The sequence below is a fragment of the Triplophysa dalaica genome, chromosome 8 (assembly GCF_015846415.1).
Source record: "Triplophysa dalaica isolate WHDGS20190420 chromosome 8, ASM1584641v1, whole genome shotgun sequence".
NCBI classification, from domain to species: domain Eukaryota; kingdom Metazoa; phylum Chordata; class Actinopteri; order Cypriniformes; family Nemacheilidae; genus Triplophysa; species Triplophysa dalaica.
The window spans coordinates 8,659,885-8,675,608 of record NC_079549.1 but is presented as its reverse complement, the minus strand read 5'-3'; the positions used below and the strand labels follow the sequence as shown (position 1 = coordinate 8,675,608).

The 15,724-nt window shown below is 37.6% G+C and overlaps 2 protein-coding genes across 2 annotated transcripts in view; both read right to left on the bottom strand.

The window, feature by feature from the left end:
• Nucleotides 1-153: 153 nt before the first annotated feature.
• On the bottom strand, nt 154-3,693 carry pttg1ipb (PTTG1 interacting protein b). Its single transcript, XM_056755327.1, has 7 exons — nt 3,422-3,693; nt 2,047-2,099; nt 1,707-1,815; nt 1,403-1,505; nt 1,132-1,197; nt 828-874; nt 154-704 (listed from the first exon to the last, which is right to left on the bottom strand). The coding sequence occupies exons 1-7, from the start codon at nt 3,510-3,512 to the stop codon at nt 661-663; spliced, it is 513 nt and encodes a 170-aa protein (XP_056611305.1). The 5' UTR covers nt 3,513-3,693; the 3' UTR covers nt 154-660.
• A 3,166-nt stretch (nt 3,694-6,859) lies between these two features.
• Nucleotides 6,860-15,724, bottom strand: part of myo10l3 (myosin X, like 3) — a 62,218-nt gene continuing 53,353 nt past the window's right edge. Inside the window, exons 33-40 of the mRNA XM_056754805.1 lie at nt 14,679-14,802; nt 14,102-14,399; nt 13,714-13,921; nt 12,239-12,375; nt 11,986-12,106; nt 11,443-11,901; nt 11,102-11,293; nt 6,860-8,053 (exon numbers count right to left, since the gene is read on the bottom strand). Coding sequence (XP_056610783.1) covers nt 7,949-8,053; nt 11,102-11,293; nt 11,443-11,901; nt 11,986-12,106; nt 12,239-12,375; nt 13,714-13,921; nt 14,102-14,399; nt 14,679-14,802 — 1,644 coding nt within the window. The 3' untranslated portion in view covers nt 6,860-7,948. The remainder of the gene's footprint in view (nt 8,054-11,101; nt 11,294-11,442; nt 11,902-11,985; nt 12,107-12,238; nt 12,376-13,713; nt 13,922-14,101; nt 14,400-14,678; nt 14,803-15,724) is intronic.

The following is a 15,724-nucleotide window of genomic DNA, read 5'->3' as shown; positions in this document are numbered from 1 at the left end:
TCAAAACACTGCAGGTGTATTTGCATATTTAGAGTTTAAGTTTTAGGAATATATATAATATGCTATAATGTGGTTTCAAACCTGTTGATCATTCTTATTGTTTGACAGTAGTTATTTCATAATGTACAAACTTTGTAGTAAACAGACGTAGAACAAGTTTTCATGTTGTCTTTATTCCTGTTAGGTTGTCATTTAATTACAACTGTATTAAAATTTAAGTCCTTTAGTCACAATAGATAGTGATTCAAATGCTGACAAACGCAAAACACAGACAACCATATTGCAAAACAACAAACTAACAAAAAAACTGATCAATGAAGGTAATTTGGTGTGGATAAAATTGCTTTTGAAATTGAAGCAAAAATGCAAAACCCATGGCCTATCAAACACCAGTTTAATTTATTTATAGAGGTCCTAGCAAATCAAATCAGAGTAAAAGATAAACATTAGAAAAAATGCATAGGCAAGTAAAACAAATGCATTTAATATATTGTAAGCCAACCTAACAAGAAAGGCCGGATCAAAGCAAACTACATATTCTCACCGTATATATTGTTCATTGGAAGATTAATTTAATCTACAGGTCAAGAAAATGCAAACAATTTGTGTTTGTGTGCTCAATTGAGTTATAAAAAAGAACAAAGAGTAAGTATAAATTGCTTAGTTGTTTTCAAATCTGGAGTATGGATTATCCTTTGCCAAGCCTGAAACAGATTACGCACAGTCCAATGTCTAGTGTATAATGAACTTTTTCATATATTTAAAATAAAATACAGACAATTAAAAAATAGTTAATACATTTATTCCTTTTTAAGGGTGAATCTTACCATATTTCAGTCGGATTTCATCATGTCTCTGCCTCATCTCAGTTTTCCTGCAATCAAATAAAAAAAATGTTCAAAAGATCTGAAATCACAATCTCTACATAGAGACCACGTTTCCACATCATCCGTTAAAATATTACACAAAACTAATTTCAGTTACATATGGATAGAACAGACATTGAAAGCAATTGACTTTCTTCACCCTTAAATTTCAGACAAACCTTCAAAAAAAGTTTTGAACATCTGACAGTGGATTTGGTATTAAAAGCAGTAGTCTCTAACTTTCCCAAGTAAAGAAAAAACATACCTCTCTTCATGGTGGAACTTTCTCAGCTGAGCTTGTCTCTCCGTGCGCTCATCGGTCCTCCTTGACCTTTTTATAACAGAAAAACTTTTAGTTCTTTGTGTGCATTTGTTATTAATATTAACAAACTGTTTAATTTTATTAAAATCTTAATTGAGATGAATGCATTATGAAATAAACATGTAGTAATAACTTCCCCTCCCTTATTTTTTTCTATTAACATCATGCATTCACAAACACTACAAAACACAATAATTAGGGTTTTGTAGCTTACCCGATGTTTTCACATTTACAGCAACGGAAACAACAGACTAATATGGCGATGATGATCACCACCGCGATCACAGAAATGCTAATGATGAGAGCCTGGAAATTCACTGTGAAATTTAAACACAAATGTGTTTTCTTGATGCAGCAAGGTTTAAACTGGTCTCAAGTTATATTTATTAAAATACATTTAATAAATGTAACATAAAAAGCAGCAGACTTTTATATACTGTATGTTCATAATACAACTTAACTAGATAAAACTATTAAGTCACAGTATTTTTGATGTACTATGTTTTTGTGAATCTTACCCCAGCACATCCCCCATCGTGCATCTGAGAGGGGACACACACTGTGAGGGGGGAGAATGTTCTTTACTGGATAGTCTATGCATTTCCGACTCGAAATGCACCACAAACACTGATGAAGAGATAAATAACGCACACAAATACAGAAAAAACTATTAAAACAAAACATCATCTTGCACACAGAACAATGTCAAAAACAAATAATATATTCCTTCACTATTTCTTTACTCCATAATATTTACATACTGTAAATTCTTCAGTGTGCATAACATGTAAGCCGACTACATTTTTAACACATTACATGTTTGTAAATAAAAAGAAGAATCATGTTATCCAATCTTACCGAAACAATCTTCAGACATTCATCACAACTTGTGTTAGATTTTACAGTGCAGTCTGTGAAAAGAAAGCAGATTTAGGAATGAATAATGCATTGAAAGCAAGCCTATTACAGAAAGAACGGAACAAGTTTCACTTGCCTCACTCAGTTATTGTTTAACTGACCTTTTATTTTTCAATTATAAAGTTTGGGTCAAAGTCTAATGTCAAGAATACAGTAGATTATAACATCAGATTGTTACAAGGAGCACATTCAGGTTTCTTTGTTTAAATGGATACTTCACTTCAAAAATGACTTTCATTTCACCTTCGAGTTGTTCCAAATCTGTATTAATGTATTTGTTCAGATGAACACAGAGAAAGATATCTGGAAGAATGCTTATAGGTACGTTTTTCCCCCCATTGACTACCATAGTAGGAAAAATACGGTGGTAGTTAAAAGTTCCCCTGATCTGTTTGCTGTCCTACATTTTCCAAATATCTTTGTGTTCAACAGAGACTTTTGGGTTTTTCCTACTATGGGAGTCAATGGGGGGCAAAATCGGGTTGGTTATAAGCATTCTCTTTAAGTATCTCTTTAATACTGCCAATTAGTTCCCATTTTTCTATCTAGTAAAAACAATTTTAATTTAGACTCATCTTTGGTCTCATGTAACTTCATTAAGTTGCATGGGTGAAAATAAAACATATGGCCATAAAGTAGTTAAATAAAAATGACTCAACTATTTAAAGTAATACTTATTTGCATTGTCCTGCAGCATGACATGTTACTATCACATGATGTGGACTTGGCAATCACAAGTCTTTCATGCCTTAACATTAAATAACCGTCTAATAAAATACCAAGCTGCCATGGTGGCTTAATTATCTAAATAGGCAAAATAGAAAAGCTACAATTGTTTGTGTAAAGTGAATTGTTTCACTGATTAGTCAACAGAAAGCAATAATATATTCCCATTCATTTATAAAAGTTGTGTTTTTAAACGTTTCACTAACCATGTACGAATAACGTTTTACCAACCAAAACCAATGGTTTAATAACGTTTTGGAACGTTTTAGCAATAACATTATACTGTTGATAATGCTCTTTTAATGTTTCTGCACGGACGTTTATAGAGTCACTTTCACTCAAGCAGCCGTCACAAGGCTCAGTTATATTTACTTAAAACAGACGACATCGAGAAACTTGCTAGCTTTGTAAACACGGGTTGTGTCTGACGAGTAGTCAGCAACCTAAGTAGAGACAGCATTTCGTGGCAGTGTGTGACCACAAAATGGGAACTCATAAGCATGAACGCAGAGCCATTGTTTCACGATCTTTAGTTAAACGCCTATAAACACACCTCAAAGTGGCGAAAAGTAAATATAAACTCACTTACTTGTTAATGGACTTGTCGTCTGCCCCAAAACTACAGCAATACAGCAGACAGGTATAAATAAAGATATTAGTAAAGAGCGATTGTTGCTCATATCGACAAAGCAGAGGATCTGGGCTAATATCTACAGCTGATCATGTGTTTGTGTGAAGGACTTCAAGAACCTCCCAGTTTCAAAATCCGCAGTAGCAGTAATCACACAGAGTGGCATGGCACGTTACACGCAGAAGCCAACGGCACATTCAATTGTCTTAGTGGTATGTCTGGTGGCACGTCCGCTTTGTCAGTGGCATGTGCCACTCCGTCCGGTTTCGCGATGGCATGTGTCACTCAGTTTAGTGGCAGTCCGGTTTTCAGTGGTATGTTAGGGTTAAGGTCATGGCACATACATTCCAAATTTTTCGTATGTGTTTCTTCGTAATTGGCGGTCGTTTGTACAGTGTCTCTTTAATTGTTAAAACTCCTGTCAAAATACCTGCTTCGGATGCGAATAAATCAGAATATCGAACCCATTTCAAAATTGTTTATGACGGACGAAAATATCGAAGGAAGTGTGTAAATGTGATTAACACAACGCGAGTAAATGTCTTTCTCATCCCCCAAAGTATCATGATTCCGCTATCATGTCATGTTTATTCTTGTTCTTGGAGCAGATTCATGGCTTAGCCTAAGGGTTTTGTGTGAGAAAGACATGGCTTTGCTTATATATTGGCTGTCATGCGCTTTCTCGTGTCTCGTCAGTGTTTCCCGCCATCTCGTTTCCTTGTTACCTTCCCATTAGTGTTTAATCCCCAGCACATGTTCCTTGTTAATTATCCTTTGTCTGTCTCCCCTTTAAAGGTACAATGTGTAGGATTTTGAAGGATTTATTCACCTAAATGTAATATATAATACAAAACTATGTTGTGAGTGGTGAAGAAATACCTTACAAAATGAAACGAAATGTTTATATTACCTTACAATGAGCCATTTTATGTATATACACCGCGGGCACACCCTTACATGTAATTTATTAATGTGCACAGCCATGTTTCTATAGTAGCACTACACGGACAAACTGAGCGCGTTTCGTAAAACGAAGGATGCGCGAGAATATGTTCTTCTTCTTCGGCTGTTTTTTGGGGCAGCTTCAAAGCGACTACATAGAAGGATTAGCAGAAGAAGAGGAAGAACAATAACAGCATTTACTTGTCGTGTTTTTTAGTAGAAATATAAACGGTTCTTTGTTGCAGTAAGAAGCAAAATTTGCTCTAATGGCGGACCACACATACTCCGCACAAGAGCCGTTAGAGCGTCAATCTGTTCGTTCAAAAAAGAGAAAATACGACGCAGCAAGGCGAAGTCGAGACAAAAAACGGCAGAAAACCCGAATAAACATCGGCATGGCTTTTCCCAAATGGAGGGCACTGAAGCAGGAAAAGGGTTTGCTAAGCGACGCCGAAGTTGCAAGCTTTCTGCTGGACCGGTAAGTTTGTCTAATTTCCGCTATATAAGTGAAGTGTTTGTTTGATAGCTTTAGCTAATAGATGAGCATGAGCATCAAGTGAGTTTTTCTTGTTTTTAGCACTTTGTTATTGTACTATAATTCCTTTTTGCATGGCCGTGTGCAAATCAAGTTAGAAATCATTTTTACAATCATAATTTGCATACATCGGGTGTAAATTATATTATAATACTGCTTAGCCTCTGTGCATACAAATGTGTAATTTAATAATTGATAGGATAAAATCCAAACTTCCACGTTGCATAGTTTATCAGTAATACAGTGTCAACGAAGATTTGAGAAGATACAATTGATCAATTGGGGTGATGCCTTACTTTAGCATTAGCAAGCGGTTTAAATAGGCTGTATGTTACGAACCAAGTTACCGTGCCAAAAAATGCTATGCAAAATAAGCGAATACATCACTGACACAATGTTATACAAGTAACAATAATTTTCACTATAACGATTAGAGTAAATAATGAATTAAGTCAATTTAATTAATTTGTTTTTCTTTGTAAATAAACCTCGTCACTTGATTTGCAAAGGTTACTCTCTGCTGTCTCAGACGACGACATCTCTGTCCTGTGTCCGTAACAGTGTGTTGTTCGCCTGTGAGATGTAGATTGCAATTATCAACACCACCGATAGTGGCCGCTATCATTTATTGAACCCTTTTGTCCTGTGACGGCAACCGTAGCTACTCTAATAGAAGGGAGAGGATGGTGGCGGAGCTTTAGGTTGCATTTTCCAACTTCGCCAATAGTGGTCTCTGTTACTTACACAGTTCACCTTTAAAACACCCTCATGTTCGTTGTCCTGTGCGCGTTCATTGTGACAAGTCCCTGTGAATGTTGTGAAAGTCTCTGTGAATGTTGTGAAAGTCTCTGTATATTATTGGATGTGCTTGAATAAGCCGTTTCTGTTTGTACCTTGCTGTGCCTTCCAAATTCCTGTTACCCCCTTGTCTAGTAAGTGTAGTTTAGTGTTTGTATTAAGTGTTTGTTTTCTTAGTTTAGTTAGTCCGTGTCCTTGTTTTAGTAAAGAGTTTATCCCAGTCTTGTTTTCCCCATCGTGGGGTTTGTTTTGCCTTTTTTGTATGTTTATGTTAATAAATATCTGTTTAACCCTGTACCATCATCTCTCCTTGTCTGCCTGCAATTGGGTTCTCCTGCCTTGTCTCTCCAGACAAACCATGACACCAATGACTCCCATAGTATTTATTTTCCTTACTATGGGAGTAAATAGGGGCAGTATTCTTAAAAATTCTTCCTTTTTGTTCAGAACAAAGAAATGTATACAGGGTTGGAACAATCTGAGGGTGAGTTAATGACAACATTTTCATTTTGGGGTAAACTATCCTTTTAAGGGTTTTATCAGGTATTGTTAATTGTTCATTATTCCAATAATAATGTTTATGTGCTGTTTTAATAAAAAACTAAAGACTGCTCTGCCCCAGTTGACCTCATGAATGTCTTTTTTATTTTCACTGTTGCTCACCATTACATTGTAAAATGCAACCTGTCTGAGCGTGTGCGACAATCCAATTGTAAGATAAGGTTTGCATTGTGTGGGCACTTTTTGCCCTGTGCTAGAGGATATTAAAGCAGCTCTTCCTGACTGATACATGCACTGACTGCTACAGTTTCTACCTTTAACCACTAAACTGAAAATGTTTCTGAATTTTTTTACAGTTGTTGCGGAGCACACTCACAAATCCTCTGGTTATAATAAACTAAGTTTGTTAAAGATTCATGGCCTGAAATCTGTAAGAATTGCACTTGAGTAGGTGGAATAAACAAGCTGTGGGTTGGGTCAAGATTTGTTATGGTTAAACCTGGTCAAGTTTGATGTTGTTGCATATAAATATACACTGATAACACTCAATTAATCCACACCACTTTGGAATGGAAATAATTTATTAAAGCATTTTGTAACCTGTTACAAAAAAAGTTTCGTGATTTTTTTTTTCATCCTCTACACAAGTTTAATATTTTGACTAAACTAATTTTAACAGATGAAGCTGAACTCTGGCATTGAGCTGACCAGCAGCTGTCCACATTCATTCATGGAGCAAAAATGATCCAAACTTTGCATGACGTCACCATGGGAATGAGTCTCTGATACAATAGTGACATTCTCCATTCCACTCGTACTATCACTGTAATTTACATCATTTGAGACTCTACTCAACATGCCATCAACATCCATACAATCACAATAACACTGAATAAATACCCAGCCCACCCAAAACCGGCTTGCTTTCAGATACACAATAGTCATCCTTCAGTTACAATTATGTAGGCTTCCTTTAAAAAAAACACATTCTTACCCAGTTGACCTGTGAACTAAAAAGGATTTGAATTGAAACTGACCTTTTAATGTTAAGAAGCCAAACAGCTTTCATCAGTATAAATAAATGGGTACATTTTCACATATCGTTTCCTATCGATCAATCCCATCTTCTGTTGCTATGACAACCACAACACTGCACCAAAATTCAGGGATATTGCTTATATCTTCAGTATTTCATACTGTACCTGAGCTCAACCCAGAACTTCTTATGCACAATATGCGAATGAATGTGGGATGAAAATGGCAAGACATTAAGGCATTGACATTTTGAGAAACTTTCCTTATTTGTTTAACCTAAGGAACCTGAGTGAAGGTTCTGGAACAAATTCCTGTACGATTAACACAGAATAATGATGCAAATCTACACAGACCAGCCCTTGTAATAAGTAAGGCAAAGTTTTAACATCGCTGCTGACAGTCACTTCAGAGTCTTAAGACTCTCAACAAAATGCTTTACGACCATGTATCGATCTTTTCAAAGAGTGCTACAGTGTCTTGAAACTGATCAACAACACCTGAAAGGAAAACTTTTAAAGCCTTCAGGAGATACCAGTGTAAATTCAGGTGATGTTTTCCCTCTTGTTGGTTTATGCATCTTCTCCATATCTCATCTTAACTCTGTGGAATTCCTTTCTGTTTTGCCATCATTTAGAAGGAACAGTTTTGACTTTGATTGGACAGCACAGCACTCATCACCTGATCCAATTGCTTCCAAAGCTGGACACTGATCTAACGCTGCATCGTTTCTTCACTATCATGTTGATGTATGCTTTCATGATTTTGGTGATCTCTCCAACCTGAAAGAAAACATTCACAGTTTAGTCACATGCCGTAACTGTCATGACACATGCAAAAATGCAACTAAGGATAATATTGTAAGGCTGGTGCCAAGGTGTCCGCACCAAAAGGGCACCATATCCCGGGAAACACAGAACTTCATGCAATACAATGAACTCCCCGCAGAGTTTGCATCTCCATCTCAGACAGCTTATAACAATGAATGATGATTACCAACTCACACCTTCATAAAGAATCTTCATATGCATATTTGGTATCATTTGAAATGTCTCAGTGCGATTGGTAAAATGGTCTCATATCCACAGCAGTAGAGCAGATCATAACATAGGTTTGAGGCTTTAAGATATTCTGCTCACTGTTGAGGTTGGGTCTTCATGCAAATGCCCATTTGTGGCCTGATCATATCCAGGACAGAGTCCTTTACAATGTAAATTGTTGTTGTGTGGAGGAAGGGTATTTTGGTCTGGGTATTTAAGGGAAGCTGGCAAAATGTTCTGGGGAATTCTTGCTATGATGAACCCCACGGTGCTGTGTGTGTGCCTTCAGACACACAGCACTGTGTTTTTTCCGATCACATCTTTTTCTACTGTCAGGTATGCGTCTTAGACTCGTAGACTAATCTTTGAGGATTTGATGTTTTGTTTTCATATTCTCTGAATTGCATTGCATTATAATTGGCAAGAAACATTTACCTGACTAATAAATTGTCATGTTTGAATTGTTCCGCATTATTCTGAGTTTATGAACTTTAGTAGATCATGATATATTTTTTGTTCCCGCAAATCTACGTTCAGGTTAGTGACGGACTAAAATCCTGTATTAGGTGGAGCATTGGGACACGCCAGCTGAGATCTTAGAGCTCCGGCTAACTACTTGGCATTAGTTTAAGTGTACTTAGACCGTAGGGGCTAATGTTTCCGTTTAGAACAGCAAATATGTTGTCTGACCAATCTAAATAAGGTAAGTCTCAAACCTCTGGTTATTGAAATATTATTCTAACTAAGTGTACATAGGAAACTATGGCATGATTATACAAAGCTACCATCAGAGGAAGTAAGATTGGTCTATTTATCTCTATGGAGTGGTCATGACCTCTGGTTAGAAATAATAATTACTTTAATTAAGTTTTTATAGTCTAAGGGGACTAGATAAAATAATGCTTTCTGAGTATTACTAGTCATAGAACCTCTGGCAGTGACCAAGACTGACGAGTTTGTGACCGTAAGATCCGCGTGTAACGGCCGGTGCGAGACTCTAAGCGACACTGAGAATCGGATGAAGGAGTGTAATTTAGAATGAGGCAGAAGAATCAAACATTGACCAAAACTGCAGGATTATTATCACGCATAATAATCAAATACAAATAATATCATTCAACAAGGTTTCTTTTTATCTTTTGGAGTCAGATAAATTACGCAATGTTAAAATAACGTTAACTGTAACAACCCAGAGCGCTGGAAAGTCAGAAAGCGCGATTTCCTTCGCCATGCCACTTGGACTCCGCCATTGGGCCAGTGGGTGGTTGGTGGTTCTTCTTTTCTCAAATTTTTCACCACCTTACAATATTCATACATTTTTTATTATCATTTGTTTTATACACTTGTAACGCTTTACAATAAGGTTGTATTTGTTAAAGATCGAATGTCATGCTATATCATGCATTCTGACTTCTTTACACTACTAAACGTGCTGGCTGCTCATGCTTAACATGGTCAACATGTTCAAAAAAGAGTTGGAGCTATGACGTAGAATTTCTGTACTTAAAAGACTCCCCCAGCACCCCAACTTGTTTCAGAATGTTTTTTTATAATTCTGGATCCATGTGTCATCAAAGGGACCCTATACCTTTTATTGGCCATTGCATGGCAAGGCGAAAGAAAGAGCCCGTCCATGAGCCAACCGACGAGCGAGACCCGCTTACCATCAATATTATCTGCGCTGCATCTTGTTACTCTTGTGATACTGAAGTTTATGTGCGTCTGTTTGCCCACAGCATTTTAGTGATGGATGTTATATAAACGATCGATATAACGCTGGATTTGGAGATCATTTGAAACTGATAGATGGCGCGGTCCCAGTAATAAAAGATGCCGGACACATTAGTAAATGCAACATGAACAATGAGCAAGTTTTTCATGAATTAAACCTTATTAATGGTAAAACATGCAATTATTCATGTTAGTTTATGGTGCATTAACTAATGTCAAAAGTTACAGCGATTGATTTTACATATGTTTTAGTAAATGCTAAAATGAACATGAACTAAGATTAATAAATGCTGTCAAAGTTTTATTCATTGTTAATTCATTTTAGCCAATGCATTAACACAAAATACCTTATTGTAAACAGTTTTTTATATTAAAGATTTTGTACTTCTATTACTTATCTATTACATCATGATCTGTCATTTTAATTACATAAAAAAAGGCATACAATGAACTTTTAATATATCTGCCCAATCGGAATATGTACTTGCCCCCCCCAAGGGCTGTCTATCCAGCCAAGTACCGGGCCTATCTGAAAAACATCTTTGAAACAATGTGTAATTTGAAAAGGACTTTATAAATAATAGTGACTTGACTTCAGGAAGGAAAAAAGTAATTATTGTATTCAAAAATACAATTCAAATAAATAGTTGTAACCAATACCAGGGTTGTGCCAGAAATAGCTCTCTATACCCTATTATAGTGCACTTTGTGAGTGGAAATACATTTTTAGTAGTATCCAAATTCATAGTCTAAGCAGCTGCCCATCAATTCGAGTTCATTGCATTTTCGTGTCTTGGCAGATGGGGATGTTCTTAAGTCACACAGAGTGTCCAAATTTACTCACTCGTTTAATTTCAGCCCTTTAAGTGGACTATATTAGTAAACTAATGTAGGAGTAGTGAATGAAGGCATAGAGGGCGATTTCGGACGCAGCCTCCTATTACCGGTAGTCAGGACTAGTGTGGTTGTATTGAATGTTGTACATGTTTCCCATTCATATTAATACAAATGCAGCATCTCATTATTATCGAGAATCTTTGTAAAAAAAATGTTGATTACCTGTGGTGTTTCAAAGAACATGTCTCTCCCATCCACTGTGAGCTTAAATGTGCTGGCAAGAGGAGCACCAAAGAAAACAATGTGTTCGTACGGGAAGGTCTCTAAAGGTTTGGCTTCGCCTCTCTTAAACACGGACACATTCTCTCCACTCACACTCAGCCAGAGATCATGAGGGAAGCCGCCTTCTTTATACTGCACAAACACAAGATCTCAGATTAGCTCACCTCATTTTAGATGTTCAATACAGCAAATTTCAGATTTCATGTAAATCAGCTTGATTAAAAATAAATATCCTATAGACTTAAGCAGCCATATGCCAGTCAATGTTCATTGGCTCTTACCTCTACATCAAATAACGTTGATCCATACCCAGGCCACTCTTTGATAATGTTCATGTATTTAACCATGGCTTGGTGCTGATCCAGACTATGCAGTCGACCCCATTTCTCCAGAATACTGGCTCTGGTGGCTGACGTCTCTTCTTTTATCCACATCTCCAGCATCTGCTCCTCCTGCATGCTGCGTTGTTTCTTCATGGTGCCCGTCTTCAGCCCGCGCCTCAGCGTCCCGTCCAGGAAGCTCGTCCTCCTTCTCTCCAGCGTCTGTGACTGTCCAGAAGCTCCTCCCGCCTTGGTGAACTGAAGTATGCGGTTGCGCAGACGCCCAGTGGGATAGACGCTGTCCAAGCTCCAGTGCACCCGAGACACGTCTCCATTCAGGTACTGCAGGCGTAACGCAGCCAGATGCTGGAGGGTCTCCTCGTGGCCAGGAAAGTGACCACTTATCAAACTCTCATGAGCCTGGAGAGCAGTACTGCACTGTTACTCCTAAAATCTAAATTTCCTACTGTTTAGGTAATATTTTTAAGAATGTAAACTACTGACCTGTTCAAACATGAAGACAAACTCAACTCCTTCCTTGGGCATGCTCTCCACATCTAAGAAACAGTAAAGTTTGAAGTAAAGCTTCCAAGGGCCGTCTTCCTCCACCTCATTTCCAGCCAGCCTAAGAAATAGAAAACACCAAAAACGTTGACTATCTGGAAATGGTTTATTTCATGTGTTGATAGTTGCTGTTTATGTAATGATAGACATGCTTGGTAGTGTTTGTAGGAATAACATTGTGGAGTCATTTTACCTCTCAAACTTGGCCAGCACGTCGGCCACTATAACCCTGCTCTCCACAGCCCGGTCGATCGTGGTGTTGTGCTCGAACAAAGCAAACATGTTTCTGCTGTCCTCCATAGCCAAACCACGGATCAGTTTCTCTACCACCTACACACAGCAGAGACACGCAACACTTCTAAATCAGGGCATATCACATAAAATAAGTTATATTCTAATTCACAAAAAATGCATAGAAAATTTAAATGCGTACAGGTCATAAAACATGCACCGGCTATAATTTCTAATATTTTGTAGATCCTCTTTTAATTTGACCACAGCATACACCCAACTAAAAGATTATAAGGAACACCATACTAATATTGTGCTTGACCCCCTTTCACCTTCAGAACTGCCTTAATTCTACGTGGCATTGATTCAACAAGGTGCTGAAAGCATTCGTTTGAAATGTTGGCCCATATTGATAGGATAGCATAGTGCAGTTGATGGAGATTTGTGGGATGCACGAAGCTTCCGTTCCACCACATCCCAAAGATGCTCTATTGGGTTGAGATCTGGTGACTGTGGGGGCCATTTTAGTACAGTGAACTCATTGTCATGTTCAAGAAACCAGTTTGAAATGATTCGAGCTTTGTGACATGGTGCATTATCCTGCTGGAAGTAGCCATCAGAGGTTGGTGGTCATAAAGGGATGGACATGGTCAGAAACAATGCTCAGGTAGGCCGTGGCATTTAAACAATGCCCAATTGGCACTAAGGGGCCTAAAGTGTACCAAGAAAACATCCCCCACACCATTACACCACCACCATAATTGCATTAATGTGAAATTGAACAGGTGTTCCTAATAATCCTTTAGGTGAGCGTACATTCTAATGGGCCTTGACTCAGTTAGCTTCTGTGTTTTTTTGTATCAATTTTGCCAAGCCTTACAATCTCAAGCTTCACTTTACAGTCCAAACAAAACTAAAGAGAGAGTATAAAAATCCTTTAATAATGCGTTTGAATAAAGGGCAAAGATATCAATTATCCTAGATCTGACATCACATTTGGCCACTACTGTAGGTATGGAGCCGTTTCATGTTCTTTTAAAGGTCTGGTATGAAAATTGATCTTCGGGGAAAATTTTATTTTTTATAGACGGGTTCAGCGAAACAACACATACAAACATTATGTGGCCCAAACTAACTTCAGGTACACCTCTGCAATGAATCAATAACTGTTCAGAAGTTATGTATTAATTTATTTAATTTTATTTAATTTTATTTAATTTTATTTAATTCACAATAAAATATTATCCTGAATTAATATTGATATAATTAACTATAAAACAAATTGATATAATAAAACACAGACCGGAAGTAAACTTCGGGCCAGGCGCATGTATCCAGTCTATATCATTTTTCTTTGTATCACAAAGGTTTTTTTATTGTATAAAGCCATACAAGTATGAATTGTATTCCGTGCATAAAGCTGGAAACATGTAATACCTCTCCTGCCGTAGTGTGAGAGTTGATTGAAATTTTGCAAGACCCTCCACCATGGCAATAAACGGTTGTGGTCATCTCATGTCTGTTCAGGAGCGCGATGATTTCGTCTTGGGAAGGCACAAACTCTCGCGCCTTTGTTTTCTTCAAAGATTCTCCAATGAACACAGCAAACAACTCTATTTCTGTTCCTGGAAAGAGCTCCTTGATTCTAAAAAGTGATTGACATCAGAATAACACAATGTTACGAAAGTTCTAAGACACACTTTGTGTATTTGTTATCATTATCAAAACAAAGCTTTTATATTCTCCTAACAGGACTGACACACTTCAGTAATGTATAATCCGTTAAGAATTAATTATCACTTTAAAAGATTTTTGGATGCAACACCTTCTCAGGTGGAATCGGAGGTATCTGAGAATGCCACGGCTGGGTAGGAAGGTGCAGCTCATACAGGTGAGCAGATGCCAGTGGACACGGTTGGAGGGGCTGTTGGGCTGAGGCACGTGATTGGTTTGTTTGATCAGCTGACAGTAGACTTCATCTCTGAGCAACCGCAGATCTTGGCATGTCTGTAAAATGCCTTGAATGATGGGCATTGGATCAGACACAACCTCCATCTCCTGTAATGAGTTGAAGATTTTCACCGCCTCGTCCTGCAGGCTGGTGTAACCTTTCTCCTTTTGCACTGCAGGAAGTAGGACAGGAAAAATGAGACATGGATAATGGGAATAAATTGCATGGGTCATTGCACATGAATAAATCAGGATTAGTGAACAATCCCACAATGCTTTCAAATCCTGTTTCTGCTTTCAAATCCTCTAGCATGCTGGTCCTGTTTACGTCTGTTGTCTTAATATGATTTTTGTTGTCTTAACAAACTGGGGGATCAAGTTTTTGCAGATCAAGTAACTGTATACAAATAGCATTGAAAAAAAAATTGTAGACGAATAAAGGAGAGACTCACAGCTGACATTAACCTCCCCATACGGCAGAGGAAGCAGGGGAGAGTGCAGTGGATGCTGGGTGTATCTCAGAATGGGGTTCCTCCAGTACATCTGCTCCACGGCCTCCACATTAAGACTGCTCTCCTATACAACAACAACAAGCAATGCATTACAGATTTTGTTTAATCATCATACAACAATGTCCACAGATCACTGAAGGTGAAAACACAGCACACAAGAGACAAAATTATTTTGTGAGCTTTTCTGTTCAAAACCTAATTCTACTAACATACATAATAATCAGCAGAAGCCATCTTTAAAAATCGTCTGAAAACACATCTCTTCCGTCAACACCTGACCGATTAGTACTGACTGTAGTACTGACTGACAGATATTTCTTCTCTTCTTTCTTTATAAAAATAAAACGCTTGTTGTCTTATGTTGTTTCAATTGCTTCTATTGTTTACCTCATTTGTATGTCGCTTTGGATAAAAGCTAAATGTAAATGTAATACTAAGCAGCCAAGCTGGTAATCGGTTCAAGCGTAATGATGCATGGTTGACCAACTCTAGATTAGATGATTCAACTTTATTCTCATTACACATATACAAGTACAGTGTAACGAAATGTAGTTTAGGTCTAACCAGAAGTGCAATTAGCAAGTGCAGGATATACAGTGTTAATAAATACAGAATACAATATCTACTCATATTATATTCCAGCCCGACATGCCTGGATGACTACAAGGTTCCTTTAGTTTGTAAGGTTGCCCTGGTCCAGTTGTGCAACCAAAGGCACAAGTTTGGAGTACGTTGCTGCTTAGCAGCAATTTTTTAAATACAACACATGAAAAAAGCTAGACAATCAAAAGTGACCTTGGCCTATGGAGGGTGGAGCTTGGGAGAGAGTTACTAAAATGGCTCAAATCAAATAAAAGCACCTTTGGAAACTGAAATTCACACAAAAATAGAAGCACCTAGAAATTATGAAACAAGATTTTGAGACATCAGAGGAAACAGTCTTAGTGAAGAGCAGCACACAGAACACACATCCCTGTACCTCACTT

What these genes read in the sequence shown, in the direction of transcription:
- pttg1ipb (XM_056755327.1), bottom strand. Translation starts at nt 3,512, where the DNA reads ATGAGCAACAATCGCTCTTTACTAATATCTTTATTTATACCTGTCTGC. An exon ending in ACGATGGGGGATGTGCTGGG is followed by an intron (nt 1,506 to 1,706) that starts GTAAGATTCACA and finishes TAAATTTCACAG; the next exon opens with TGAATTTCCAGGCTCTCATC. An exon ending in TGAAATCCGACTGAAATATG is followed by an intron (nt 705 to 827) that starts GTAAGATTCACC and finishes AATCTGTTTCAG; the next exon opens with GCTTGGCAAAGGATAATCCA.